Genomic DNA, 26,748 nt, shown 5'->3' with positions numbered 1-26,748 from the left:
TGGGTCAATGCTCCCCGGTTGAGTTACCCACTCCAGTGCTGAAATCTACTCATAAATGCACACCCTTTTAGATTTGGTGTAAGTTCGGGAAGAATCCATGGTACCTCGTCAAGTGCTTCCACCTTCTTCCTTAAGATCCCGGAGATGTACCGGATCAGGCCCCAGTGACGGATCCCTCCAGCTTTGGCATACAGTTCACCGAGAAGCTCCCTGACTGTAGTACCGCCTTCTTCATGCAATTCAGTGTCCCATTCTGGTCCTCTGGAATTGGAAGACAGGACCGCATTAGTGGAAAGTAAAGCCTCTAGAAATAATCTTACCTTTCAGTGTTATAGTGGATATGACTTTTTAGATAGGCTCCGCCATTAGGAAACTAATGTTATTTACTAAGAACCCTTATAAAACTATGACTAACAGTTACCAACAGTCGACCCTGAAAGCCAGATTCCTAGAAAAGAATCATCGGTTTCATCTGTGCTTTGACAACATGTGTCCCCCCCCCCCCGTACAGGCTTCAACATAGCTGCAAAAAAGATAAAGATTTAATTTACTGGAAGTTTAGAAAGTATACATATACATCAGGAGCTAATGAAGAAATAAGAATGTATATTTATTTATTTATTTTTGCATTATGGGGATGGAACTCAAGGGCATTCTACCTCTGAGCTATACCCTCAGACCTATTTTTATTCTGTATTTTGAAACAGAGTCTCACTAACCTACAGAGAGCCTCACTAAGTAGCTGAGACTGGCTGCAAACCAAACCTGGGTACTCCCGTCTCAGCCTCACAAGCACTGGAATTAATTACAAGCATGTGCCACCATGCCTGGCTTAGAATGTATATTTATTTTTAAATGCTACATATACATTATTGTCCTAAAAATTACCACAGCACAAATCAACTACAAAGTGCTATAAAAGATATGTAAGGCTCTCTCCCTCTTGAGATGGCCTACATTCTCCTTTAAAGGTGTATCCCCCACTTTCCTAAATAAACCTTGGTCTTTGTCACTGAAAATAAAATAAAAGATATAAACTTCTCTCAAATTGGAAATTTAATATATGATAAGGGTAGATTATTAAATGATAAAACAAGTAGCTACCTGTAAATAATGTTGGCTCTATGCCTCACACTGTATATATCATATTTCCAAATGTCTAAGAGATTTAAGGGAGAATTAGTTTCTAACTGAAGGGAAGAGGATGTTCTAACCATGGGACAGATACCTGATGCCATAAAGGAAAAGTTTGCTACATTTAAATATTTTAAATAACAAAAAATCTTATTGCAAAAAACATAGTGTCCAAAGTATAAGGAGAGATTACCAATTGGGAACATGTTTGTAATTTATAGGCCAATTCCCCTTATATATCAAAAACTTCAACCAATGGAGAAGGAAATAAAAACCAACAAAAGAAAACCTGGCAAAATACTAGGTTTTAAATATAGGAAAAGGTGCTCAACATCACCTGTAATAAGAAAAATTAAAATGACTATTACACAAAGATAATATTTTAATATGTTAAGTTGTCAAAAGTCCCCAAATTTGGTAACACTACAATGGTTGAGGTTTTGAAATTACAGGCACTCTCAATATGTTCTTGGTGGGAGTGAAAACTGGGATAGCCCTTTTGAAGAATTTTTTGAAAATATATATTAATATTAAAAATATTGGAAAATAGCTTCACAGTTCCTAAAATAGTTAGACATAGGTGTACCATAAGGCTTAGCAGGTCTACTTCTAGTTTTATGCCCACAAGAAGTGAAAACATATGTCCACATGAACTTGTATGTAAATGTTTATATCTACATTATTCATGCTAGAGAAAAGGTGGAAATAATCCAAATATTCATACAGATAACAGTACTTGAAATAAAAGAAATTAAGAACTGATATATAGCGGGGTGTGGTGGCCCATGCCTGTCATCCCAGTACTCTGGAGGTGGAGACGGGAGGATCACAGGTTCAAGGACAGCCTTGGCAACTTAGCAAGACTGTCAGCAACCTAACAAGACAAAATAAAATAAAAATGAAATAAAGCAAAACAAAATAAACAAACAAAATAAAAATAAAAAACAAAAGGGTATTTGGGAGGCTGAGGTGGGGAATGGATCATGGTTTGTGGACAGCCTCCACTACTTAGTGAGGCCATTTGCAACTCAGTGAGACCTTGCTTCAAAATAAAGAATAAAAAATAGGACTGGGGTGTCACTCTGGGGTAGAATGCCTCTGGGTTCCATCCCCAGTACTGCACACACACACACAAAATAAATAAATAAATAAAAAGACCCATGACTTCTTTACCAAAAAGTTTCACACAGTAAGCTTTGCTGGGTAGCCTCTGGACAGGCTGATGAGAGGGGAATTACCTCAAAGCAAAAGATCAGTAAATGGCTCTGCCATCCAGAAGAGAAGAAAACAAGGGAAGTATGAGCGAGACAGGGGGACTGGGGTGGGGTTGTGTGTCTAGGTGCTGTCCCGCAGAAACGCTGGGGTTAGTGATTTCTGAAGGGTTAGTTATTTGGTTGTTTAGTTCTTTTGAGATCAGGCCTTGCTAGGTTGTCCAGGCTGGCCATGACCCATCTGAGTCTTGCCTTAACCTCGGAATTACCTGGATCCACAGGTACTTGCTACCACGCCAAGTTGACTTGGGTTATTTTTCAGTCTTGGAAGTGGAGGTTCAACTCAGGAGCACTCTACCACTGAGCTACAACCCTACCCCTTTTTACTTTATTTAATTTCTTTACCTGTAGACAGGGCTTCACTAAATTATCTACGCTGGCCTTGAATTTGTGATCCTCCTGCCTTAGCCTCCTAAGTAGCTGGGATTACAGGTGTGGACCACCATGCCTAGCTTCAACTTATTTATTTATTTTTATGTACTTATGGGGCATTATAGTCTCCCATCATAATGCAGTTCCTAGTGATAGTGCACTTGGGGGACTTTTCGATTTAGTTTAAAAAGGTCATTGTATTTGAGGTTTTTTAATGGCTGAGTAAAATTCCCCTGCGTACATATCCCACAGTTTTGTAATCTATTCATCTGTTGAAATCCTATAGAGGAGCAAACAATACAACCTAAAGGAGGAGAAAGGAGGGGGGAAGAGGAAAATCTCTAAAACACACAATGTACTTAAACATATCAAAGTCAACCACTAAGCCAAGCAAGGGAAGTAGGGATGGGGAGAGAATGGGGTGGGAATTGGGTAAGGGTTAAAGCAGTGATGTGTACATGTATGTCCACACAAGTTTTTTACCCCAATATGATGTATGAATATAATTCACCAATAAAAAATTTTAGAAAAAGCTAATTGCAGCTGGGAGTGGCAGTGCATGCCTGTAATTCTAGTACTCGGGAGGTTTGACACAGGAGGATTGCAGGTTCAAGACCAGCCTAAGTAACCTAGCGAGACCCTGTTTCAAAACCGAAAAGGGGGTGGGGGTGGGGAGTATGAATAAGAGGTAGAATGCCTCTAGATCATTGTGTAGAATCAGGACACGAGTATTAATAACTCCTAATGAAATAACAAACCTGGGCAATGACCACCAACAGTTGCTAAAATCACTAGGAGAAAAGCTAATGGGGAATTTGGTAATGGCTAGAACAGGGTAACAATGTCAGAGGGCTTAACATGACAAAGAGAACCAATAACAACCATGAATTGGAGGTGTAGCTCATTGGCAGAGTATTTACCTAGCATGTGCAAGGCCCTGGCTTCAATCCACATCACGGCAAAACAAACAAACAAACAAACAAACAAAAATGCAAAAGGTAGATGCCTCTTGGTGTGATATCATGGGAGCACTACTTACAAATGCTAAAAATATTGAGCCTGGACCTCTCAAGTCTTTAGACCTATCAATTTACAGGTGATACAGAGGAGAGATGAATATGTTTAAACATCACAAGGATGCAATAAACAAAATGCAGAATGTGGAAAACTCTACAGGACCAACAGCCCAGTTCTCAATAGTCAAGAAAAAAGAGAAACAGAGAAAATAGATAGTAAAAAGCCTTTAAGACATACTGCAAAGCACTTCAGACCAAATGCAATATGTAGACCTTCACTGCATCCTGAATTTAAAATGTCAACTGCCTATTGGGTTATTAGTTCTTTTAGTATGAAATCTTTTAAGTAATTTGTATATTCTAGACTTTAGTCCTCTATCAGAGGACTGTTTGGCTAAGATCTTCTCCCATTCTGGAGGCGTTCTCTTTAGGCCTTGATGGATTCTTCGGACGAGCAGAAACTTTTTAGTTTCGTGCCATCTCATTTGTTAATTCTTGTTTTAATTTCCTGAGCTTTGGAGGTCCTGTTGAGGAAGTTTCTACCTGTGCCTGTATGTTAGAGTGTGGGACCTATGACCTCCTCTAGCCATTTCTAAGTCTCCGGTCTAATTTTCAGGTCTTTGATCCACCTTGAGTTGACTCTTGTGCAAGGTGAGAGGAAGAAATTTCATTCCATTTTTTTTTTGTACAGATGGATAACTAGTTCCCCAACACCATTTGTTGAAAAGGCTATCTTTTCTTCGATGCTGGGCACTTTTGTTGAAAATCAATTGGCTGTAAGTGTGTGGGTCTGTTTCTGTATCTTCTGTTCCATTGGTCGATATGTCTATTAACCCAATTGAAACAAATGGATGCTTCACAAAAGAAGAAATATAAATGGCCAATAAATACATGAGAAAATATTCAACACTATTAGCAACCAGGAAGATGCAAATCGAAACTACACAGAGATTCCATCTAACCCCAATTAGAATGGCGATCATCAAGAAGTCAAACCACAATAAATGCTGGCGAGGATGTGGGGAAACAGGACTGTTCTACACTGTTGGTGGGATTGCAAATTAGTACAGCTACTATGCAGATCAGTGTGGAGATTCCTCATAAAAGCGGGAATGGATCCACCATACGATTGAGCTACACCACTCCTGGGTATCTTTGCAAAGGGTTCCAAGTCAGAATATGATAGTAATATATGTGTACCCCTGCTTATAGCAGCACAATTTCTAGGAGCCAAACTATGGAAGCAACCTAGGTGTCCATTCAGAGATGAGTGGCTCACAAAATTATGGGAGAGACACACAATAGAATTCTACTAGCAATCAAGAAGAGCAAGATTCGGGGACCTCCCCAGCACCCTGTACCTCAGATCCTGAGACCCTTGGATGGTCTGCGTGTTGTCTCTTCAGTGTTTTGCTATGATTGTTTTGCAAGTTCTGTCCTGAACTTAGCCGGGGGATGTGGGAGAAAAGTATTTGCTTCATCTTGCTCAGAAAGCTCAAGTGCTGCTTCCTTTGGTGCTACTGAGAATCCTCCTTCCAGCCTCACCCTCCAATCAAAACTCCCAATCCAGCCACTCTTTCCCTGTTTGCCAGAGCTTTTGTAGGAGATGCCAGAAGGTTTTCTAGTCTCCACTGTGTGCACGGGGCACAGTCCATGCCCTCGTTGTGTGTACAGGGCATCACTGGTCTCGACATTCGAACCAAATTTAGGAGAGGTGACCCACCAAGTATCGCATGGTTACCTTAACAGGAACAGAGGAGGAAGAAGAGGTCATCTTTGTGTAGGGGAAGGGTGCAAAGGAAAGAGGAGTTTAATTTGGACATACTGAGCTTGAGATACAAATAGGGTGCCTGAAACTTAAGCACACTCTCGAAAATGTTTGTTCCTCTGTCCTATATTCTTCTTTCTTTTGAGTGAAGAATATATCTGTGCACATTACCAAGTGATGGTGTTTACAAGAACTTTATGAAGTAGGCATAACCTGACTTTTGAGACAGGAGGATCACACAGGCTCGAAGCCAGCCTCAGCTACTTAATGAGACTCTCAGCAACTGAGTGAGACCCTGTTTCCAAATAAAATAGAAAATAGGTCTGGGAGTGAGTATAGCCTGGAGGTAGAAAGCCTCTGGGTTCCGCCCCCAGTACCACACACACGCACACACGCACGCACACACACACACACACACACACACACACACACACACACACACAAAAGTGAGTCCCAGGGAGGCTTTAGGTCATTGGAGTACCCCTTGAAAGGGATTACAAGACCTAAATCTGTCTGTCTATCTGTGAGCGTGTGTCTGTCTCATCTTGGCTGTGAGGTGAATGGTTTTTCCACTTGCTGCTGCTGTGATATGCTGCCTCACCACAGAACCCAAAGCACAAGGTCAACCGATCATGGATGGAAACCTCTAGAACTGAGACAAAATCATATTTTCCCTTCTTCCTTCCTTCTTCCCCCTCCTTTCCGTCCTTTCTCCAGCCCTATTTTATTCTTTTATTTTGAGGCACAGTCTCACTATGTTGCCGAAGGCCTAAGTTGCTGAGGCTGGCCTGGAACCTCCTCCTGTTCAAGCCTCCCAAGTACTGGGATTATAGGCAAGCACCACCGTGCCAGGCCAAAACCTTTTTCTATTAATAAGCTGATTTCCTAAATATTTGTTATAGTAATAGAAAGCTAAGATACTATGCTGTACTTCCTCCCTTATATGACAAACTTTAAAATATCCTGATGAAAGCTGAGCGTGGTGGGCGCACGCTTGTAATCCCAGCGCTTGGGAGGCTGAGACCGGAGGATCGCACGGGTTCGAAGCCAGCCTCAGCTACTTAGTGAGGCTCTCAGCAACTTAGTGAGACCCTGTTTCTAAATAAAGTATAAAATAGGTCTGGGATGATAGCCCGGAGGCAGGAGAGCCCCTGGGTTCCACCCCCAGTACCACAAAAAAAGGGATCCTGATAATAGCCATCACTTACTTCATAGTGTACAGCACGGAGAGGATATCAGCTTGTTCCTGTAAGCTCGAGGTCTCCTTCAACTGTGAAACCAGTGCTTGAAAGTCCACCTCACCAGACTGGTCTCTAGGAAGATGCATTTCTACACGAACAGAGGGAACCTTTAGTTTGAGAAACGATGAAAATAAATTCAGTCCACAAGTGCCCAACTTAAATGATGCCCTAGAATGAGTCGTCTTTCTACCTTTCAATCTTCTCCATTAGAATTCTCTGTCAGTGAAACGCATCGCAAAAGCAGTAAGACCGTCGAGATGTATTATACAGGGTAATCGTTTTCTCAGAGGCTAACTAGAAAAACGTGTCCACTTTAAGAGTGAACTGCAGGGGTAGGGATGGAGCTCGGTGGTAGAGCACTTGCCTAGCAATGTCCAAGGTCCTGGGTTCAAGCCACAGTAATACACAAAATAAACACAGTTTACATAAACAAAGGATTTTTAAGTCCAAACAGCCACTTAATTCAAATACTGGTCCAACTTTCAATTGTGTCCTAAAGAATAGAGCTCAGAAGAGTGACCTGCAATGGCCGCCTGTCTTCACCAGGGCAGCATCTCGCCTACCACCACCTACTGAGCGAAGCCACGACGGCTGGTTCTATCAGCTTCCATAAGCATGACAGTTTGGCAAAGAGTAGACAAGGATACCTTCTGGGCACATGTACCTGCTCATCTTGTGAGGACTGAGGTGAATCAAGTAAGTTGAAGGCAGGCCGGGAAGGCTGAAATAACTTTGTAGGAAGATACATGTGGACATCTGTAAGAGGGGGACATTTATCAGGAAGGCTAGATAATTAGGAGATTAGGGAAAAAGCACCGCTGACCTCAACATTAAGGTCACATACGGGTGAGTTCCTTATACAACAAAATGGCAAATTTTTACTTTCTTGGTAATATCCAAGCGGAGAAATATGGCTACTATTAGATCCTTTAAAGAAAGTTGAATTTGTTAACAAGTACCTTTTGGGTTGATTTTCTAAAGTTGTACCATCAACTGGGCACATAAGGCCTTAAATTTATGAGTGCAACACAACTGCAATGTTGTTATCACTGAAAGTTTACTAGCATACCACACAAAAGAGAAAACTCAGTTGCATTTAATACTTTTGCACGTTCCTAGGAGAAACTCTGATGGCGAGTGGCTGGACTTCCCTGAGAAGAGATGTCAGGATGACCCTCTATGGGAATCAAAACAATGTAGTGACTGACCGATCGGAGATATTCCTAAGTTTTTCTTTTCCTTCATGGTCGACTGTTAAAATACTTACTGTAACCTCTAAGGAGACAGGCTCTTGTCATTTTCACCATTGTATAGGTTCAAAGAGATGCGGAGGTCAAATAAACATTCCAGCAAGGGAGCAGCAGAGGTGGGATTAAGCTCAAGTTTCCCGATTCACAACCCAGAAATATGATTGAGTAATATTCATCTCTTGGCATAAGCCTCTCTCTCTCTCTCTCTCTCTCTCTCTCTCTCTCTCTCTCTCTCTCTCTCTCTCTCTCTCCAGGAAGCACACCCAAAGGGCAGGCAAGATTTTTCCTATTAGAAATGCTAATGGATTCCGTGGTGGTCACTTTTAATATCTTTAGTTAGTCACGGTGAATAAAATCTTAGGCGGCAAGAGCATGCATCTCAGTCATTCTTGTTAGGTGAATACTGGGCACTTTCAGGTCATCTACGTGTGGCCAGGGAGCCCTTCCTCCCTTCTCATGCACAGAGGCGCTGAACACTCTCAGGAACCCCTGGAACTCTCGGCAGTGTGTAGTCAAAATTATGGAAGGAGGGAACTGCTCATAGGGGGATGGCAAAGCTGTGAAGAATGAGGACTCTGTTGAACACACAGATCATGGGGCAGGAACAACTGAGTGTAAAGTTGTAACTCGCCGAAAGGGACCAGCGGTGCCTCGCTTTAGGGACACTACTCCCCCTTCATCGCATGGCTATCCCGTTACAGTCTCACAGTGCTTTCCCTTAGTTGCAGAGGAATCATTTTTCCAAACTGTTCCTTCTTAGCATTTTTTTAACTGACGTAAAATCGGAACGTGCCCCTTGTCTCCTGTTCCGCCTCTTCTTACCATAGTCCTAGTTAAACTGGACTACATAGCATTAGTACATTGGACACATTGGCTTGTGTCCAACCCATTGGTTTTGCAAATATGTGAGTGGTTGATAGGGTTCTGGTGCTGAACAGTATGCCAGGGAAGAGAGCGGAGAACCGGCCCAGTCCCGCTGAGGCCGGAATCCGTGCCCCGCCCCTCCTGGGCTTCGGGTCCCCTGCACCTGACTCTAGTGAGTCCTGGCAGCAGTACTCACTCTGTACACGCAGCTCCTCGGCCTTGCTCACCAAGGACATTAAGTCGCAGGTTGTTTGCACAGCAGCTCGGAACCGACTGAGCCCTCCCTTCTGTGAGGAAGGGGCTACTTTAGGATGGGGGGCAGTGTGTGCCAAAAGGTGGTCTAGGTAGTGAACAACTTCAGTGCCACCGAGAGCTGCAAGGTGAGTGGGGGAGGGGAGAGAAAATCAACAGTTTAGTTTCTTCACAGTCCTCCCCAGCCTGCCAGCAGAGCGCCGGGCTCCTGGCCCCGTAACACAGCACCAGAAGTACGTTGGTTTTAGCTCAATGTGTCTGTGGGAAGTGGGCGAGAAGCTTGTGGTCATTACCTGACTTCACAGATTTGAGATTTAGAGAGTGCAGCCAGGCGTGGTAGTGTCCACCTCTAATCCTAGTACGCGGGAGGCTGAAGCGGGAGGAATGCAGGTTCAAGGACAGCCTCAGCAACTCAGTGAGGCCCTCAACAACTTAGTGAAACCCTGCGTCAAAAAGAAACAAAAAAACTAAAAAGGGCTGTGTGTATAGCTCGGATCGTCCTGGGGTTCGATCCCCAGCGTTCCCCTAAAATATTTAGAATCTGTGGCCACTCACCAGGACCCACTGATTCTTCAGCTCTCCTGTGAGAATGTTGAGGAAAGTTTTCCAAAGCTTTAGTCTGAGCTTATTCTAGGACGGGCAGAGCAGGCACTGCACAATCTGTGCGGGGCACATGTGTGCGTGACGGTCATCCGACTGTTAGAGGAGGAGAGCAGGGTCTTTTCAGTCCCACTCGTAGGAGAAGACTCTTGTGAGGAAGGGTCAGGGAAGGGCAAGAACCTTCCACCAAACTCTGAGCCTAGCTGCAAGTAGATTTGACAACTACTAACAGAAAACCGTTTTCTCCCGGCACTGATGGACAATGACTCCTGGCCACACAGCGGCCTTTTGGTCATCTCATTTATTGATTTATTGATTCACCAAATATGTCCTGGTGCTCCATACCAGACAGTGCACTGGATGCTAAGTTTTGCTGAAAAAATTGAGCTGGTCCGTATCCTCTCGGCTCCCCCTCCGCCATACATGTTCTATAATATCATCTCTGAATAAAAGATGATGGGAAAATATAGATATATGCTATGGATGTTTAGAGTTGGAGAAGGACACTGCTGCACCGGTACTGAAGTCACACATTATCTGATTCTGGAAGATCCTCAGGTGGCTTATGTGTGTGTTTGGGGGTAGACTGGGCCTCGCTAGCCTCTGAAAGCCTCACTACATCGCTGCTGCCATCAGGTTCAGCCTCCCAGATACTGGGGTTACAGGTGCGCACCAATGCACGCAGCAGCTGCTGCTGCTAATGCTTCCTTTTTCTTTGTATGAGGGCCAGAACCCGAGGGCATCCTACCTGCAAACTATATCTCCAGTTTGTGTGTGTGTGTGTGTGTGTGTGTGTGTGTTTGTGTGTTACTAGGGATTGAGCCTAGAGGTGTCCTCACTCTGAGCTACACCCCCCAAGCCTTATTTTATTTTTTTATTCGAAACAGGGTCTTGCGGAGTTGCTGAGGATGTCCTCGAACCTGTGGTACTCCCGTCTCAGCATCCCAAGTACTGAGATTAAACACATATGCTACTACTTTTACATTTTTTTTTTCATTTTGAAACAAGGTCTCTCTAAGTTGCTGAGGGTTTTGCTAAATTGCTGAGGCTGGCCTTGAAAGTGGGATCCTCATCCTCCTTTCTCAGCCTCCTAAGTTCTGGTTTTACAGGCATGCACCATCATGCTCAGCTTCTCTAGATGCCTTTCTGTGCTCTGATGTGACTAATGGGAACTAGAAAAGCTGTAAAAATAGAACTCATATTCAGTGACATCTTAATGACAAAGATGTTATCCTGGAAGACAATCCAGGTTCTTGACTGAAGGATTATGGAGAATAGGGAGAGATGCGCTCTACCGGAGCAAACAACGAGCCCAGAAATGGAGCCCTGGTGAGTACACCAGGGGAGGGCAAGGGACCCCGGATGCTGTAAGATCAAGTACACTCATACAGTACTAACATAGGTATTTTACAATGAAATTCAAGGGAGTGGATAAGCATCACAACTGCCAATCAACGATCACAACAGGCTATCATTGTCATCTCGTTTTCAAAGTATTCTATGACAAAAGAGGCATGATTCATGACTTTGATTATTACTAATGACAGAAATGCCTTGCATTTCATGTGCTTTTTCAACAAAGAAATTCAAACATTTTATATTTTACAAAAATGAATTCTCAGTGAATGTACAGGAACGCAGTAAGCAAATACAGAGCCCGAACAAGAGCCCAAAGAAGAAAACAGTACTTCTGACTGCTAATGTGTTGTTTTGTCGGATATGAGACGGTGCTTGGTACCTCAGTGAGGAAAGCACATGTATTATATTTTCTCTAGCATATCACTCCTAAGTTAAAGAAATTAACTGCTTAAGATACAAGGCAAAGAGTTAAACACTCAGACAGTGAAAGGAGGCAGACCAAGTTTTAGATAGCATGAAAGCCATTCTCTTTAATGGACTTTCTCTCTTTGGGATCCTGAGGATGTAATGAGGATGTAATGCTTGTCCTGCATACTTCAGTATCTTGAGCTGTAGGGCCGTGTTTTGGCTTCTTTTTTCTTACCGTACTGGGGATTAAACTCAGGAGTGCTCTGCCACTGAGCTATACGGCTCCCTAGTGCTTGTGTGTGTGTGTGAGTGTGTGTGTGTTTCAAGAAAGCGTCTTGCTAGGTTGCAGCTGGATGGCCTCTAACTTGTGACCCTCCAGCTCAGCGCCCTGAATAGTTGACATGGCAGGTGTGCGCCACCACGACTGGCTTCAGCCATGTTTCCTTCATGCCCCCTCGATGCATTCTCACTCTGTCATCTCTGTTTTCCCAGCAGCTAGAGAGATTTGGACTTGGCTGCGCATAATGTGTTTAGTTTTACTATGAAAGCAGTGGGCATTGTTGGTAGTACTGGGGTTTGAGCCCAGGGGTGCTCTATCCCTGAGCTACATGCCCTGGCCTTTTTACTTTTTATCTTGAAATAGGGAATCATTAAATTACCATGTGCTTGCCTCGAACCTGCAAGCCTTCTGTATCAGCCTAGCATGTCCTGGGATTAGAGGGGTGCGCCACCGCACCCAGCTACCAAACAGGCCTTTATGAGCTCTACACAGACTCCCAAAGATTCCCAAATCCCTCTCTGCTATTATCTACAGAGCACTCCAGTTAAAGTTCATAGTTTATATTCTTGGAGTCAAAAGGCAGCAGTGTATATGTATAATTTTTCTACAGACTTGATGAAATATCTCCCACTCGCCACTGTTTGCTCCCGCTTCCAAATGACCAGTCACTTCAAATGCCAGGAGAGGAATCTTCCCTAACCTTAGTACAGGACAGGCCACATACATACCCCACAATCACCATGGCGGTATTAGACCAGAAACAGAAGGCAAGGAGAGGGGTGAAAAGTCCAGCCAAACAAGAGAAGAAATCTAGGTGGATTAGAGGGGAGTGAGACTGCTGGCAGCGTAGAGTATTAAGGGTGACGCTAAGCAAGATTTTGTATTCTTGTCCAGGCAGCCAGTGCTCTAGGGCACCTCCCTACCATTCCTGGCTGAATCAAAGCCGTCCATCCAGTCGCCGGACTCCAGCTCATCATAGTTGTCGTCATAATCTTCACTGTACAGCTTCCCCTCAGGTCCAGGGTCCATGAAGCTCAAGTGTGTGCAGCAGGACGTCGTCAGGAACTCTGACAACTTACCCGTTTGAACCCTGACGATTGGAGGGTGCACAGAAAACAAACATCAGGGGAGATCCGTTTTAAAACAATGCAATCTTAGTGATAAAGAATACCTAGCATGCTTTGTGGAGTGGCTGACACCAGGCATAATGTTCACATGAAGTGTGTAGAGGACTGTTAGTAAAAGCTACAGTGATGGGTTCACAGTCCACCGGTCAGTCACATTTCCTCTCATCCACTGCCATAGGTTGTTGCCGACTATCCCCCATGCCTAGTAAGAATTTGCCTTGGCCATTGGAGGAGCCAGGAGATAACGGAGGTATATGACAACCAACTCGGCATGTCATAATAATAGCCCCTCAATAGCGTTTGAACAGAAAAATGATACTTGAAAATGTCATACTTTACATTAGATTATAAGCAATATACTTCCCTACTTGTAAAGCCAATTATAAAACTCACATGTAAAGTCAATAGTAACAATTTTTTTTCTGTAGTACTGGGAGTCAAACCCAGAGGTGTTTTGCTCCTCATCTATACCCCAGTCCTACTGTATTTTTTTATTTTGGAGCAGGGTCTTGCCAAGTTGCTGAGGCTGACCTCAAAACTGGGATCCTCCTGTCTCAGCCTCACAAGTAACAGGATTATGGGCATGTGCCACAGCACCCGGCATTAGTAATAATTTTCTAAGGAAGCCAACATGAAGGGGCTACCAATAGCCAGACATTATATAACATGAAAATTGAAATAAATAAGGATAGGAATGCGTTGCACGTGAAGGTGCATACCAATGACTCCCGTCCACGTGAGGCTGGGACAGGAGGATCGTAGGTTCAAGGCCAATGCGGTTACTTTACAAGACTGTTTCAACATAAGAAGAAAAGGCTGGAGATGCGGCACAGAGTTAGAACAATCCTGATTCAATCCCCAGTACCACACAAAATAATGGTAGGGAAAGATAATGACATACTGAATAAAATAGTTTGTGAATCTCTGTGGATACTAAGCTATAAAAGAGTAGAACAGAAAGCCTTTCCATACATAAGAATTCCAGCTAATTAATGAACAGAAAGTAACAGAAACACGGATACACTGTTTTATAATTCCAATAGTAATAAGTGATTCATACAAGAATCAATGGAAGAGAACACCATTTGATCAAAGACAGTTAGGGGAAAGATATGCAGAAATTAGGAAGACACAGCTTTAGCCAAATAATCAAGGTTAACATCTCCAAGAATGTAACAAACCAATCTCATCTGCCTCCTGAGATGATGCCCTGAGAACTCTTGTGGATTCTTAGCAATTCTGTTTCCTCGGCCCATCTCTCTCTCTCTCCTCCTCCCCCATGCCATTCCCCTGGACTTCCTGGCCTCTGTAATATGGGGCTTCCAGGCATGCATGCTATCTACCAACTCCAGACCAGTCGGTAGCAAATCTTTACTTCCTTCTCGTGTCTCTCTTCATCATTTTGAACGGGTGCTCTCCATCCCAAACATCCTAAATTAAAACAGGACTCAACATCCACAGGGGTATGCCTGCCAGAAACATATAACCTGAATAGAATCGGAGAAAACGACAGGACAAATCCAGGTTGAGAGACTTCTTGCAAAACGACTGACTTGCATTCTTCAACATTTGATGAAATTATTGAGAAGGACTAACAAAATGCTGGAGGAAATAATCTAGGATAAGCTTAAAAGACATCAAAGAGATAGAACAAATAAAGATGTGACCTTTGGTTGGATCAAAAAAGTCATGAAACGAATGTTACTGGGATAATTGGTTAGTTCTGAATATGGACTCTGCATCAGATATTTAGTATGACAGTCCTTTATCTGTGGGTTTGCTTCCATGGTTTCAGTCATCCAGATTACTGTCGTCCGAAAATATTAATGGAAAACTCTAGAAATAAATAGCTCATAAGTTATATATAATCCTTATTATCATCTGTTCTTATAAGTGCTATCTTATTTTTAGTTATTGTTGTTCATCTATTAATGTGCCTGATACATAGGTACTATCTGTGCTATCAAGATTACACGATGTATCTTAGAAATAACCCCTTTGGATAAACAGGGACTATTATACGAATCAATATGAAATTTCATAGATGTAATGATTATATCATATATATATATATATATATATATATATATATATATATATGATAATGTCCTTGCTCTTAGACAATGGGAACAAAAATACTTAGGATTGGGAATTAAGAGTCAATGCCAGATGATTATATATATATATATATAGGATGTGTGTGTGTGCAGACACATACCCATATGCACACATGCATATGTGTGAGTGTTGAGGAATAAAGAGGAAGGGAGAGAGGATGGGGAGAGAGAGAAGACACAGTGGAAGAAAAAAATCAACAATGGGTGAATCTTTCAGTACTCTACTGACTTGGATTTAGAACGTCCCTCTAGCCTTTACAGAAACAAGGTAGCAGTGTTGGCAGCGGGATCTGCTTGTTAAGCAGGGGGTCCTGGGGTGTGGTTTTGGGGGTTATATGATTATTCCTCCCACTGCTCTCTCCCTGTTTCCTGCCTCCACAATGTGAGAGTCAAGCCTTGCATCCCTCCTCTCTCTGTCACCTGTAGACATGCCTTGAGCTTCGTACTTGTGGTCTCCCGTGGACTGAATCCAGAATCTCCAAAACACATTAACAAATATAAAACTTCCTTCTTCTAAGTTTGTGATCAGTTGTTTTGTATTTGGATTATAGTAGTGAGAATGTTGACCGAGACGGGAATTGGTGCCAGGAGTGGGGTATTTTAGTAAGCAGACTGGTGCTGCACGATGGACCGAAGGCTGGAGTAAGGCACCCAGTACCAATGCCCACGGCGGGATCCCCTGTTATGGTCCAAAATGTGGTGAACTGTGCCTGAGGAAGACATAGCCAGAGGAAACTTTGGTGCAGGTCTCTAGCAATGCCAGCATGCAAATAGTTCATCCGACCTGGCTATAGGGGAAAAAGACTAATTGAACCATCTAGCAGCTGGGTCCCTCTGAAGTTTCGCTCAAGAGGGCTGCCATTCTCACAGACCCCTGTCACGCATGCAGTTTTATCTGATAAAGCAAATGATTAGAGGTCTTGAGGCTGAAACAGTCTCAACCTAGTCTCAAACTATAAGTGGGTAAGAAGCCCAGCTCTCTGGCATGGGGCTGGGCATGGAATGCAACTGCCTAGGGAGCCACGTTTGGTAAGCAGGGAGAGGGAGACAGCAGCAAAGGGATTCAAAGATAGCTTGATATTTTTCAAAATAAAAACTTAGGAAAAGAAAAAAGCAACTGGAATTGTACACTACAGAAAACTTTTTTTTTTTTAACAAAAACCAGTTTTCTGGTCCTCTGAGATCCAGGCAAAGTACAGGGCATGAGAGACTTCCTCCCTTGATATATTCTATCAAACACCAGCTCCTCTGAATAGGATGGCATTGCTGTTGAAGATACACAGAATGGCATCACATGTCCGCCATCACAATCCTTGGTCCCCAACTTTCATTTCATCTCACTACAGAGAGTGGCCGGGTCACTTACCTTGCCCCACCAAAATAGCCATCCTGCATTTTTCGGAGTGCTGCCAGAATACTTGAATTTAAGCCGCTTCCATCTTCATCTAGAAATGGAAAGATGTTTTAAAACAATGTTTGTGGTTTTAACTTTGAACTAGGGGGATAGCTACCAATTATGTCAAACAAAAATTCCGTTAGTGATGGTACTAATGAGACAATCCTCAGCGACCACCCTGCACTTCAACAGTTCATCTGAGAAGTAACAACCCTGAAGCCTGGGGACATGGCAAGGGATTATGAACAACAGGCAGTGTTGCTCAAAAGCAGAGTTCCTCTTCAGCACTAAGCACAGCGTCCGAAGGCAGAATGTTTAATGACTCCTGAACATTCAATACTAACATTGGTAACTACATGTTGAATACTATTTGACAAGCATTGTGATTGTTTCTGTGTGTGTGTGTGTGTGTGTGTGTGTGTGTGGTGTGTGTGGTGTGATACTGGGGATTGAACCCAGGCGCATTCTACTTCTGAGCTACACCCCCAGCCCTATTTTTATTCTTTATTTTGAAACAGGGTTCACTAAGTTGTGGAGGACTTCACTAAGTATCTGAGGCTGGCCATGAACTTGCGATCCTCCTGTCTCAGCCTCCCGAGTACTGGGATTAAAAGCGTGTCCACCATGCCCGGCTTGTGATGGACACTTTATACATGTTGTCTCACTATGAGCTTTCGTTTATGTGTCTGTTTAAAGGCATGAAAGTTTCTAGAAAGCTAATGATCTGATTTTCCATGAAAGTGAACATACTGCACATAATCTTTTGTGATAGGTACTTTCTACTTTGTCCTTTGTAACAGCCAAATCACCTTCCATAGCTGCCATTTAAACAATTTTTATTATAATTAGCAGTGTACGTACATCTTTATGCATTTATTGAACCTACATCTGTTTTTGGTACTGGGAATAAAACCCAGGGGCATTCTTCCCTTGAGCAATACCCCCAGCGCTATTTTATTCTTTTATTTTTAAACAGTGTCTTGTTGGGAGCCATTACGGCCTTCCCCTAGATTGGTGTCTCTGACTCAGCCGACTGTCCTTCGCCCAGAGTCAACGAGGTTTGGGGTTATGGAAAGTTCAAAGAGGTCTGAGAGAGGATCAGGTGGTGATGACACGAGGGTACTGATAGGCCTATCTGTAACGTATGTGTTTTGTATTGGTCTTTATTGTATTCTGGTGGTGGTAGCACGAGAATGTTGATTGACCTGTACCTGTGCATAAATACCTCTGGAAAAACAAAGTCGGCATCGGCACAATAAAGATGAGATTGACCCAGAAGTTGCGTTGGCCAGGAGTATCGGCGTGATAGAGAATACTGACCCAGGCATAGCCGTTGACCCGTAGGTAATATAGACCCACATACAGGGGTTGACCAGTAGAGATAGTAGGCTGGCGGCTCCCTCGCGTTAGAATTTAAAATTCTCCACGTTAGAAGTTAAAATTCTCCATCCTCACGCCTCACTTCAGAACCCGAACTCTTGCCGGCTGGCTCCGGCAGTGTCTCACTAAGTTGTGGAGGAGCTGAGGCTGGCCGCAAACCTGCGACCCTCCTGTCTTAGCCTCCCAAGTTCTAGGATTACAAAGCAACCACCACCACACCCAGCTCTTCTACAGACTTCTTTTTGTACGTATTCTATGATTTCCTTAGGTTAAATACATACAGGTAGACCTCTTAGGACAAAGGAAACACCTAATAATAAATTTATAGAGGCTGCCAAATTGCCACTCAAAAGGTTGTACCAATTATATTTCCACCAACTGTATAGAAAGTGACTGTTTTATATACTTTCAACAATAATGGGCATTAATAATCTTTGTTTATCTGACAGTTAAAACAAGAAGACATCATTTAAAAAAAATTTTGTGTGGTACTGGGGGTTGAACCCAGTAGCATTCTACCTCCAAACTAGACCCTCAGTCCTATTTTATGTATTGTTCTGAAACAGGGTCTCCCTAGGTTGCTTAGAGTTTTGTTGCGGAGGCGCTCTTTGAACCTGCTATCCTCCCTGTCTCAGCCTTCCAAGCACTGGCATTACAGGCATGGGCCACCACGCCCAGTTTGAGAAGACAGTATCTTAATTTTGATGCCAGTAAGATTGAGCATGTTTTCATGTGTTGACTGGACATTTCCATTTCTGTTATGGTCTGCCTGTTCATGACTTTCCCGTGTTGCCATTAAATTATCTTACTGCTTCAATGACTCCCAAGAACTTTTGATGTTCCATGAATATTACCATTTTCTCAATCATATGTAATAGCAAATGCTTTATTTAAGACTTGTCTTTCGCTATCATCCTTGTTGCCTTTTATATAAAAGATTTACTTAAATGTTCATGGTTTTCAGTTTGCCCATTTTTCTCTTGGAGTCTTTTAGAGGACAATTATTTATTCAGCCTAATATTGTAAAGACATTCTCCCATATTTCCTCCTAATACATTTCATAGGTTTATTTTTATTCATTTATTATTTATTGTGGTACTAGGGTTCCTGGAAGACCTTCTCCCTCTGGGCTACACTCCCAGACCTATTTTTATATCTTTATTGGGAAACAGGGTCTCTTAAGCCAGTGAGGCTGGCTACGAACCTGCCTGATCCTCCCATCTCCTCCTCCCAAGCGCGGGGATTACAAGTGTGCACCACCACGCCGGCTCATACGTTTATTTTTGTTATCTCTTCAATCTGCTTAAAATTTTTTCTACATAAAAATAAAGTAGCAAGCCTAATGAATTATCTTCCAAATACATTTATTTATATTTCTCTGCTTCGATGAGAAATGCTTTCGTTATCATTTTATTTACATTTATAATAATAGCTATTTCTTGTCTCTTCATTGGATGCATGTACCGGTTTTGTGTTCCATTCATCTGTTGATGGACACCCAGGCTGCTTCCGTAATTTGGCTATCGTGAACTGTGCTGCTATAAATAGGGACAGGCATATATTGCTATAACAGTGTGACTTCAGTTCCTTTGGAAAGATGCTCAGGAGAGGTATTTCTGGATGATATGGTAATTCCATTCCCCAACTTCAGAGAAACCTCCACACAGATCTCCATATTGCCTGTACTAGTCTGCAATCCCACCCATAATATATAAGAATTCCTATTTTACAGCACCCTGGCTAACATTTTATTGTTTGTATTCTTGGTGACTGGCATTCTAACTCGAGTTAGGTAGAATCTCAGTGTACTTTTGATTTGCATTCCCCTGGTTACTAATTATGTTGAATACTTTTTCATATATTTATTGGACATTTGTATTTCGCTTCTGAGTCGTTCCTAGTCAGTTCAATTGTCCATTTTTGATCAGGTTATTTGGTTTTGTGGTGAAGTTTTCAAAGTTCTTTATGTATTCCAGATATTAGTCCTTTATCAGAGGGGTAGATACTTGATTTCCCTTGCTGCACAGAAGCTCTTTAAATTAGTGCCATCCCAGTCATTAACTCTCATTTCAATTTCCTGAGCTGTCAGGGTCTTACGGAGGAAGTACATACCAGTACCTATATGCTGGAGTGTTGGTCCTATGTCCTCTCCACAACTTCAACATGTCCTTTCACAAGAGCATCTTCTTATAAAATGTCTCTGCATCCATCAGTAACAACATCCTTTACTTGGTGCTATGATCTAAATGTCGCTCAAAATTCCTACGTTGAAACTTATTTGCCGATAGGATAGGATGAAGTGGCGGTACCTCTAAGGGCCTCATGGATGGTATTAGGACGCTTATGAAAGAGCTTTTGGAAATGGCTTTGTCCCTTTTCTGTCCCACTTTGTGAAGACACAAATCAATCCCCTCAGGAGGGTGCGGCAAAAGAGTGCCATTTTGGAAGCAGGGAGAGTGGGCCTTCTCCAGACACCCAACCTGCTAGCACTTTACCTCCAGAACTGGGAGACATGAATTCCTACTGTTGACAAATCAGCTAGTTTGTGGTATTTGGATAAGGCGGCACACATGGAATAAGAAATCCCATTGCTTAATATTGGCTTCATCATTCATTCATTTCATTTTATTTTTGTAGTGGGGATGGAGCCCAGGGACATTCTACCCCAGAGCCACACCCCCAGCTCTTTTCATATTTTATTATGAGACATGGTTTCACTAAGTTACTGTGCACTTGAACCTGTGATTCCCTGCCTCAGATTCCCAAGTATCTCTCCTCTCCTCTCCTCTCCTCTCCTCTCCTCTCCTCTCCTCTCCTCTCCTCTCCTCTCCTCTCCTCTCCTCTCCCTCTCCCCCTCTTCTCTTCTCTTCCCTTCCCTTCCCTTCCCTTCTCTTCTCTTCTCTTCTCTTCTCTTCTCTTCTCTTCTCTCCTCTCCTCTCCTCTCCTCTCCCTCTCCCCCTCTTCTCTTCTCTTCTCTTCTCTTCTCTTCTCTTCTCTCCTCTCCTCTCCTCTCCTCTCCTCTCCTCTTCTCTCTCTCTCCCTCTCTCTCTCTTTTTGTGGAAACACATAAACTTCTGTATGAAATTCTAATCAAATTGTTTAAAACTTCTTTATATACTACCTTCAATTGTTTTCTATTATTCTTATGTATTAACTTTGCCTGTCCAGTTAGACTTTCTACTTTCTGAAGATAATTCTCAGAACACAGTAGATATTAAATGGGCACTTGCTCATTGTCCTAACTGAAGAAAGAGAAAAGGAAAAAACAAACCTACTTTCTAAACTCCTGTACTTCCTAAGCATGCTTAAGATGAGACCGAAATCCTGATCAGTCTGTCTCGATTTTGACTTTGATGCTTCTCTAATGAAGAGGAATTCTGTGTACTTTGGCAGCACAAACAGACGTCTGGAAGCAACAGCAGAAGCACAGAAAGCAAGCCCTGGCTTCACTACTGGCTCTAATCTTCCAGGAACTAAGAGAACAATAAAGCCTTTCACCAGTTTCAAGTAAGCAATGTCAGGAAGCCCAGCCCTTTGGCCTGCCCAAGACCCCAGGCTTTTCACTCTTTCTCTGCTCTATCTTACTGCCTCCGTTAGACAGGCTTTGGACAGAGAAGCCTGGGAACTTATCTATAAAATCTTGGTGCTCCACTGGATAAGACAGGCCCAGACTCTAATGTTACTGTCTTTAGAAGTAATTGTATGAATACAGTTTCAGCACAATGACTTAGAAAACAATTATCTAAAGTAGCCCCCAAACTGGGCTATTCTCCACTACTTTTTTTGAGTTTTGACTCTCAAGCCATTTGAAATATTCCTGTGGTTTGGCTTATGTGTTCCACACTTATCTGTCTTTGCTTTCTGAACACACAGAAGCTTCAGGAGAGCACAAGCCTGATCTGCCTTATTCACCCACCCACACTCCCATGTCCCCATTGCTTAGAAAAGTGCCCGGCACAAAACTAATGATTACTGCTGAAAAAATAAATCACAAGACGTAGTTCTCCACTAACTCTAGGATACTAAAGGTCTAAAGATCTGATTTGTTTCCTTTCTGTTACTGGAGATTAAACTTAGGGGTCACTGTACTTTTGAGGTTTTCATTTTTATTTTGAAACAGGGTGTGTCAAAGTTGCCGAGGGTCTCTCTAAGTTGCTGAGGCTGACCTTGAACCTGTGACCTGTGACCCTCCTGCCTCAGCCTCCCAAGCACTGGCATTACAGGCGTGCAACATCTGACTTAATTTTTACAAGCCGCCCATTCCTTGCCTCCTACAACCCTTACCAAGCATGGTGTGTGAGACGGGGAAGGTGATGGTAGGCCGGCCTGTCATCCTCCAGCGGCTGCAGAGGTAGGAGAGGTCTGTTCTGAGCATTTCCACTATCATCTTATTGTCCAGAGCCAGGTAGAACTGTTGCTGGTCTATAAACTGAGTGAAGCAAAGGCACAGTTCAGAATAATCTGCTCTCACAACTCACACATTATATTTTATTTTATTTTTTATTTTTATATTTTGTGGTACTGGGGATAGAACCCCGGGCATTCTACCTCTGAGCTATACCCCAGCCCTAATTTTTATTCTTTATTTTGAAACAGGGTCTCACTGAGTTGTGGAGGGCCTCACTAAGTCGCCGAGGCCGTCCACAAACCAGGATCCTCTGGTCTCAGCCTCCCAACTGCGGAGATTACAAGCATGCGCCACCACGCCCGGCTCACAAATTATATTTTAAAGACACATATTTGCCGGACACGGTGGTGCACGCTTGCAATCCCCACGATTGGGAGGCGGACACAGGAGGAGCATGCAGGTTCGAAGTCAGCCTTGCTGGCTTAAGAGACCCTGTTTCTAAATAAAATATAAAAAACATAGGTCTGGGAGTGTAGCCTAGAGGTAGAAGGGTTCCATCCCCAGTACCACCAAAAATAAATAAATAAGTAAATAACTAAATAAATAAACATACATATTCGCAAGGGTATACAAGATGTTTCAGAGGCCAAATACTACCAAATTTAATGCCTAATACTTCCCCAAATATGTGGCAGTCAAGTGGCACCTACTGCAATAGTTTGTGAAATTTTTAACCTGTGCCAGTGTGCAAACAAGGTAGAATGCCCTGGGTTCAACCCCCAGTTCCACAAAAAGCATTTTCGAATACATAGTCACATTTAATCCTGTAACCACCCAGTGATGGCTCTTTTCTTCTTCCTCTTTGTGCTAGAGTTGAACCCAGGGGCATTCTACCTCCAAGCTGTACCCCAGCCCTATTTTAGATTTATTTGAAAACAGAATCTCACTAAGTTGCTGAGGGCCTCGGTAAAATTGCTGAGGCTGGCTTCGATTGTACAATCCTCCTATCTCAGTCTCCTAAATACTGGGATTACAGGCATAAGCCACCATGCCCTGCTGGCTTTTCTTCTTTTACTCTGTGAGAAATGAGTCTTGGCTACAATATGTGGAATAGAAAAATTTTATTGCTAGCAAATAGCAAAGTGGGAAACACAGATTAGGAGCCAGGCATGGCGGAGCACGCCTAAAATCCCAGTACTTGGGAGGCTGAGACAAGAAGATTGCAGGTTCTAGACCAGCTTTAGCAACTTAATGAGACTTGTAGTAACCTAGCGAGATCCTGTTTCAAGAAAAAAACTAATGGCTATGAGTGTACCTTGGAGGTCAACTGCCTCTTGGTTAAATCTCCAGTATGAGAGAGAGAGAGAGAGAGAGAGAGAGAGAGAGAGAGAGAGAGAGAAAGAAAGAAAGGAAGAGGAAGGGGAAGGGAAGGAAGGAAGAAAAGGAAGAGAAAGAAAGAAAACCAGACAGACAGATACACATATATTCAGAGTTTAGGATTAGCCCACCTACCTCAGCTGTGCAATTTGAGAGGTGAGATGACAAATGGAGAGGTCAAACTTTCATTACAGGAAAAAATATTTTTGCACTACTGGAGATGAAATCCAGGGACTTTCTGCCTCCTACCTAGACCACCAGCCCTATTTTTATTCTTTATTTTGAAACAGGGTCTCACTAAGTTGGAGAGGGCCTCACTAAGTAGCTGAGACTGTCTGCGAACCCCCAATCCTCCTGTCTCAACCTCCTGAGTACTGAGATTACACGTCTGCATCACCATGCCTGGCCCAGGAAATAATTTCTCCTCCCCACACGCCCATACAATCAGGCTTGCTATAGTAATGTAGCTGATAAACATCATGCTAATGATATGTATCATCACAGCTCAACCTTTTTGTTTCTGAGATATTGAATATTTCCATGCACATACAAAGGTCCCTCCCCAAAACAAATAGGACACACAAGTCAGTAGCTTAATAAAAAGATTATATTTTACTTACAAAGGACAAATACAGTCTTAGTTTAACTTTTAAAAGCAAGGGGAAGCTGGGTGTGGCGGCTGTGCTTGTAATCTCTCTAATGGGAGGCCGAGACAGGAGGATTGTCATTTCACAGCCAGCCTCGGCTACTTAGTGAGGTCCTCCGCAACATAATGAGACCCTGATTCAAAATAAATAATAAAAAATAGGGCTGGGGGTGTAGCTCGAAGATAGAAAGCCCTTGGGTTTAATACCCAGTAGAGCATAAAAAAGGAGAAAAAGGAAAGCGAACTCTTTAGGTAGTCTAAAACTTGTAACATCCCCGGCCACAGTTTCTGCAACACCTAGAGCTACTCTTGGTAGTCATGGTCACCTGGAATATCTGTGCCACATGTTCAATTCAGTTCAACTCAACAAATAATTATTGAGCAACTTAACACGTAGGGAGCCCCAGGGAACTGGTCAACACGTATCCCAACTCCAGTAAGTGCTTTCTATCTGCAAGGTGTCTCTCTTCCTTGCATTCACCTCCATGCATGTTCCTGCCTATTTTACTCACCTGCGGAGTGAATGTAAAGATGGTTTTCCGAATGTCATACAGTTTTGAAGTTCCAAGCACGCCCATGAGTCTGTAGGGGCGCCCACTGAGCTTCATTCTACTGTTGCATCCTGTCACAGAATTGAGAAATGGTCGAGATATTTCCGTGCACAAAGCAGAGTAGCAAACATTTTTTACATGTATATACTCACACGAGGTATGTGTTTACCTACAGACATACACACATCCACCTTATTTCTCTGGGTTTAAGATGTCTTATTTTTATGCTTAGTATCCTGAGATTGGAATCCATCCCATCAGTGATGTCTGTGCTAGATGTGATTGAATTTATTCTTGTCTTCCAAAGGACAGTCATTCAATCCATACCTCTTGCAAGGAGGAAAGAGTTACTTATTTACACGTTTTTCCTTTATAACACAGGATGATACTACATATACTATTTTGAAACTTCCCTACCCTGAAATACACATCGAATATCCTGTCATGTAAATACTGAAAGAAATCCTAATGTGTTTTTTTTGCCAGAAAATGTTTTTATTGACAATTTGATTTTTGTTCTCACTTTATCCTAAGTGGTATTATCAAATACGCTACATTTCTAGAGTTGCTTCCCTGTTAGGAGGCTAGGACCAGAGAAATGTCAGTGGCTGGGCATATTCCAGGGTTCACTACGTCGACACTTGACCGTTGCATCATAGCACAACTGGAGTGATTCGTTTTTCCTTCCTTATTACGTGTTTCTTTCTATTGCAGTAAAATATCCATAAAACAAAACTTGCCATAATAATAGTTTTTGTGGGGGTGATTTCGTTTGAAGCACCCCCTCATTAGGGGTAACATGAGGCTGTAACTATCTTCTGTATTTCTTTTTAGTAAACTTCTTTAAATCTTCAAAAAAATAATAGTTTTTGCGGAACTGGAGGTTGAACCCAGGAGCACCCTACCACTGAGCTACATCCCCAGTCCTCTTCATTTTATTTTGAGACAGTTTCTCACTACATTGTCCCGGCTGGCCTCACAACTGTGCTCCTCCGGCCACAATCTCCTGAGTAGCTGGGATCGTAGACATGCACCACCATACCTGGACCACTGTAGTAATTGTTTTAGTGTACACTTTAGTTGTTTTAAATACATTGGCATCACTGTGTAACAGCATTATCATCCATCTCCAGAACCTGTCCCTCTTCCCAAAGAGGGATATTCTTTTTCCATTAAATAATAGGTTCTCATGTCCTCCTCCTCTTCTTCCTCCTCTTCCTCCTCCTCCCAGCCTCTGACAGCCACCTTTCTACTTTGTGTTTCTATGAGTCTGACTACTCTAGGTACCTCATATAATTAAAACCATACAATGTTTGTCCTTTTGTAACTGGTTTATTTCACTTAGCATAATGTCTTTAAGGTTCATCTGTGTTATAGCCTATGTCAGATTTTCCTTCTTTTAAGGCTGAATAATAAATAATTCATCATATATATATGTGTATGTATATATATATATATATATATATATATATATCACATTTTGTTTCCCCATTCATCTCTTGTGTGTGTATGTGTGTGTGTATGTTATTTCCAATCTATTACTAAACTACACCCTCAGCATTTTTTATATTTTGCTTTGAGACTGGGTCTTGCTAGGTTGCTGAGAGTCTTGATAAATTGCTGAGGCAGGTTCCAAACCTACGATTCTCCCATCTCTCAGCCTCTTGAGCACTGAGATTCACACGTGTCCCACCATGTCTGGCTTCCACCCATCTACTGATTGACATTTCGGTTGTTTCTCTTCTTGGCTGTTTTGAACAAGGCTGTACATTGGTATAAAAAAACAGCCATTTAAGTTCCTACTTTCATTTCTTTTGGGGACATACTTAGAAGTAGAATTGCTGAAAAAATGTAGTAAATCTATGCTTATTTTTTAAATAAAGACACTCCTATATTGTTTTCCATAGTGGCTATTCCATTTCATTTTCCATTCTCACAGTGTACAAAGGTTTTCATTCCTCCAAATCCCCACCAACAGTTCTCTTCTCTTT

At 42.5% G+C, this 26,748-nt stretch overlaps 1 protein-coding gene across 7 annotated transcripts in view; it reads right to left on the bottom strand.

Annotated features, from left to right (window-relative positions):
* PHKA1 (phosphorylase kinase regulatory subunit alpha 1) overlaps positions 1-26,748 on the bottom strand; it is a gene marked incomplete at both ends in the record, with an annotated part of 102,788 nt that overhangs the window by 23,070 nt on the left and 52,970 nt on the right. For 5 of the 7 annotated variants that reach the window (XM_080719348.1, XM_080719346.1, XM_080719349.1 and 2 more), the window contains 8 exons: positions 105-261; positions 6,770-6,909; positions 7,467-7,558; positions 9,113-9,289; positions 12,739-12,905; positions 16,426-16,504; positions 22,120-22,264; positions 24,719-24,828. In XM_080719348.1, the coding sequence (XP_080575474.1) occupies positions 105-261; positions 6,770-6,909; positions 7,467-7,558; positions 9,113-9,289; positions 12,739-12,905; positions 16,426-16,504; positions 22,120-22,264; positions 24,719-24,828 (1,067 nt within the window). The remainder of the gene's footprint in view (positions 1-104; positions 262-6,769; positions 6,910-7,466; positions 7,559-9,112; positions 9,290-12,738; positions 12,906-16,425; positions 16,505-22,119; positions 22,265-24,718; positions 24,829-26,748) is intronic. The other 2 variants (XM_080719351.1, XM_080719352.1) reach the window with 1 other exon arrangement.

Source organism: Muscardinus avellanarius, assembly GCF_963383645.1.
Source record: "Muscardinus avellanarius genome assembly, chromosome: X".
Lineage (NCBI taxonomy): Eukaryota > Metazoa > Chordata > Mammalia > Rodentia > Gliridae > Muscardinus > Muscardinus avellanarius.
The sequence above is the reverse complement of the archived record's forward strand: the minus strand, read 5'-3'. Positions and strand labels throughout refer to the sequence as shown.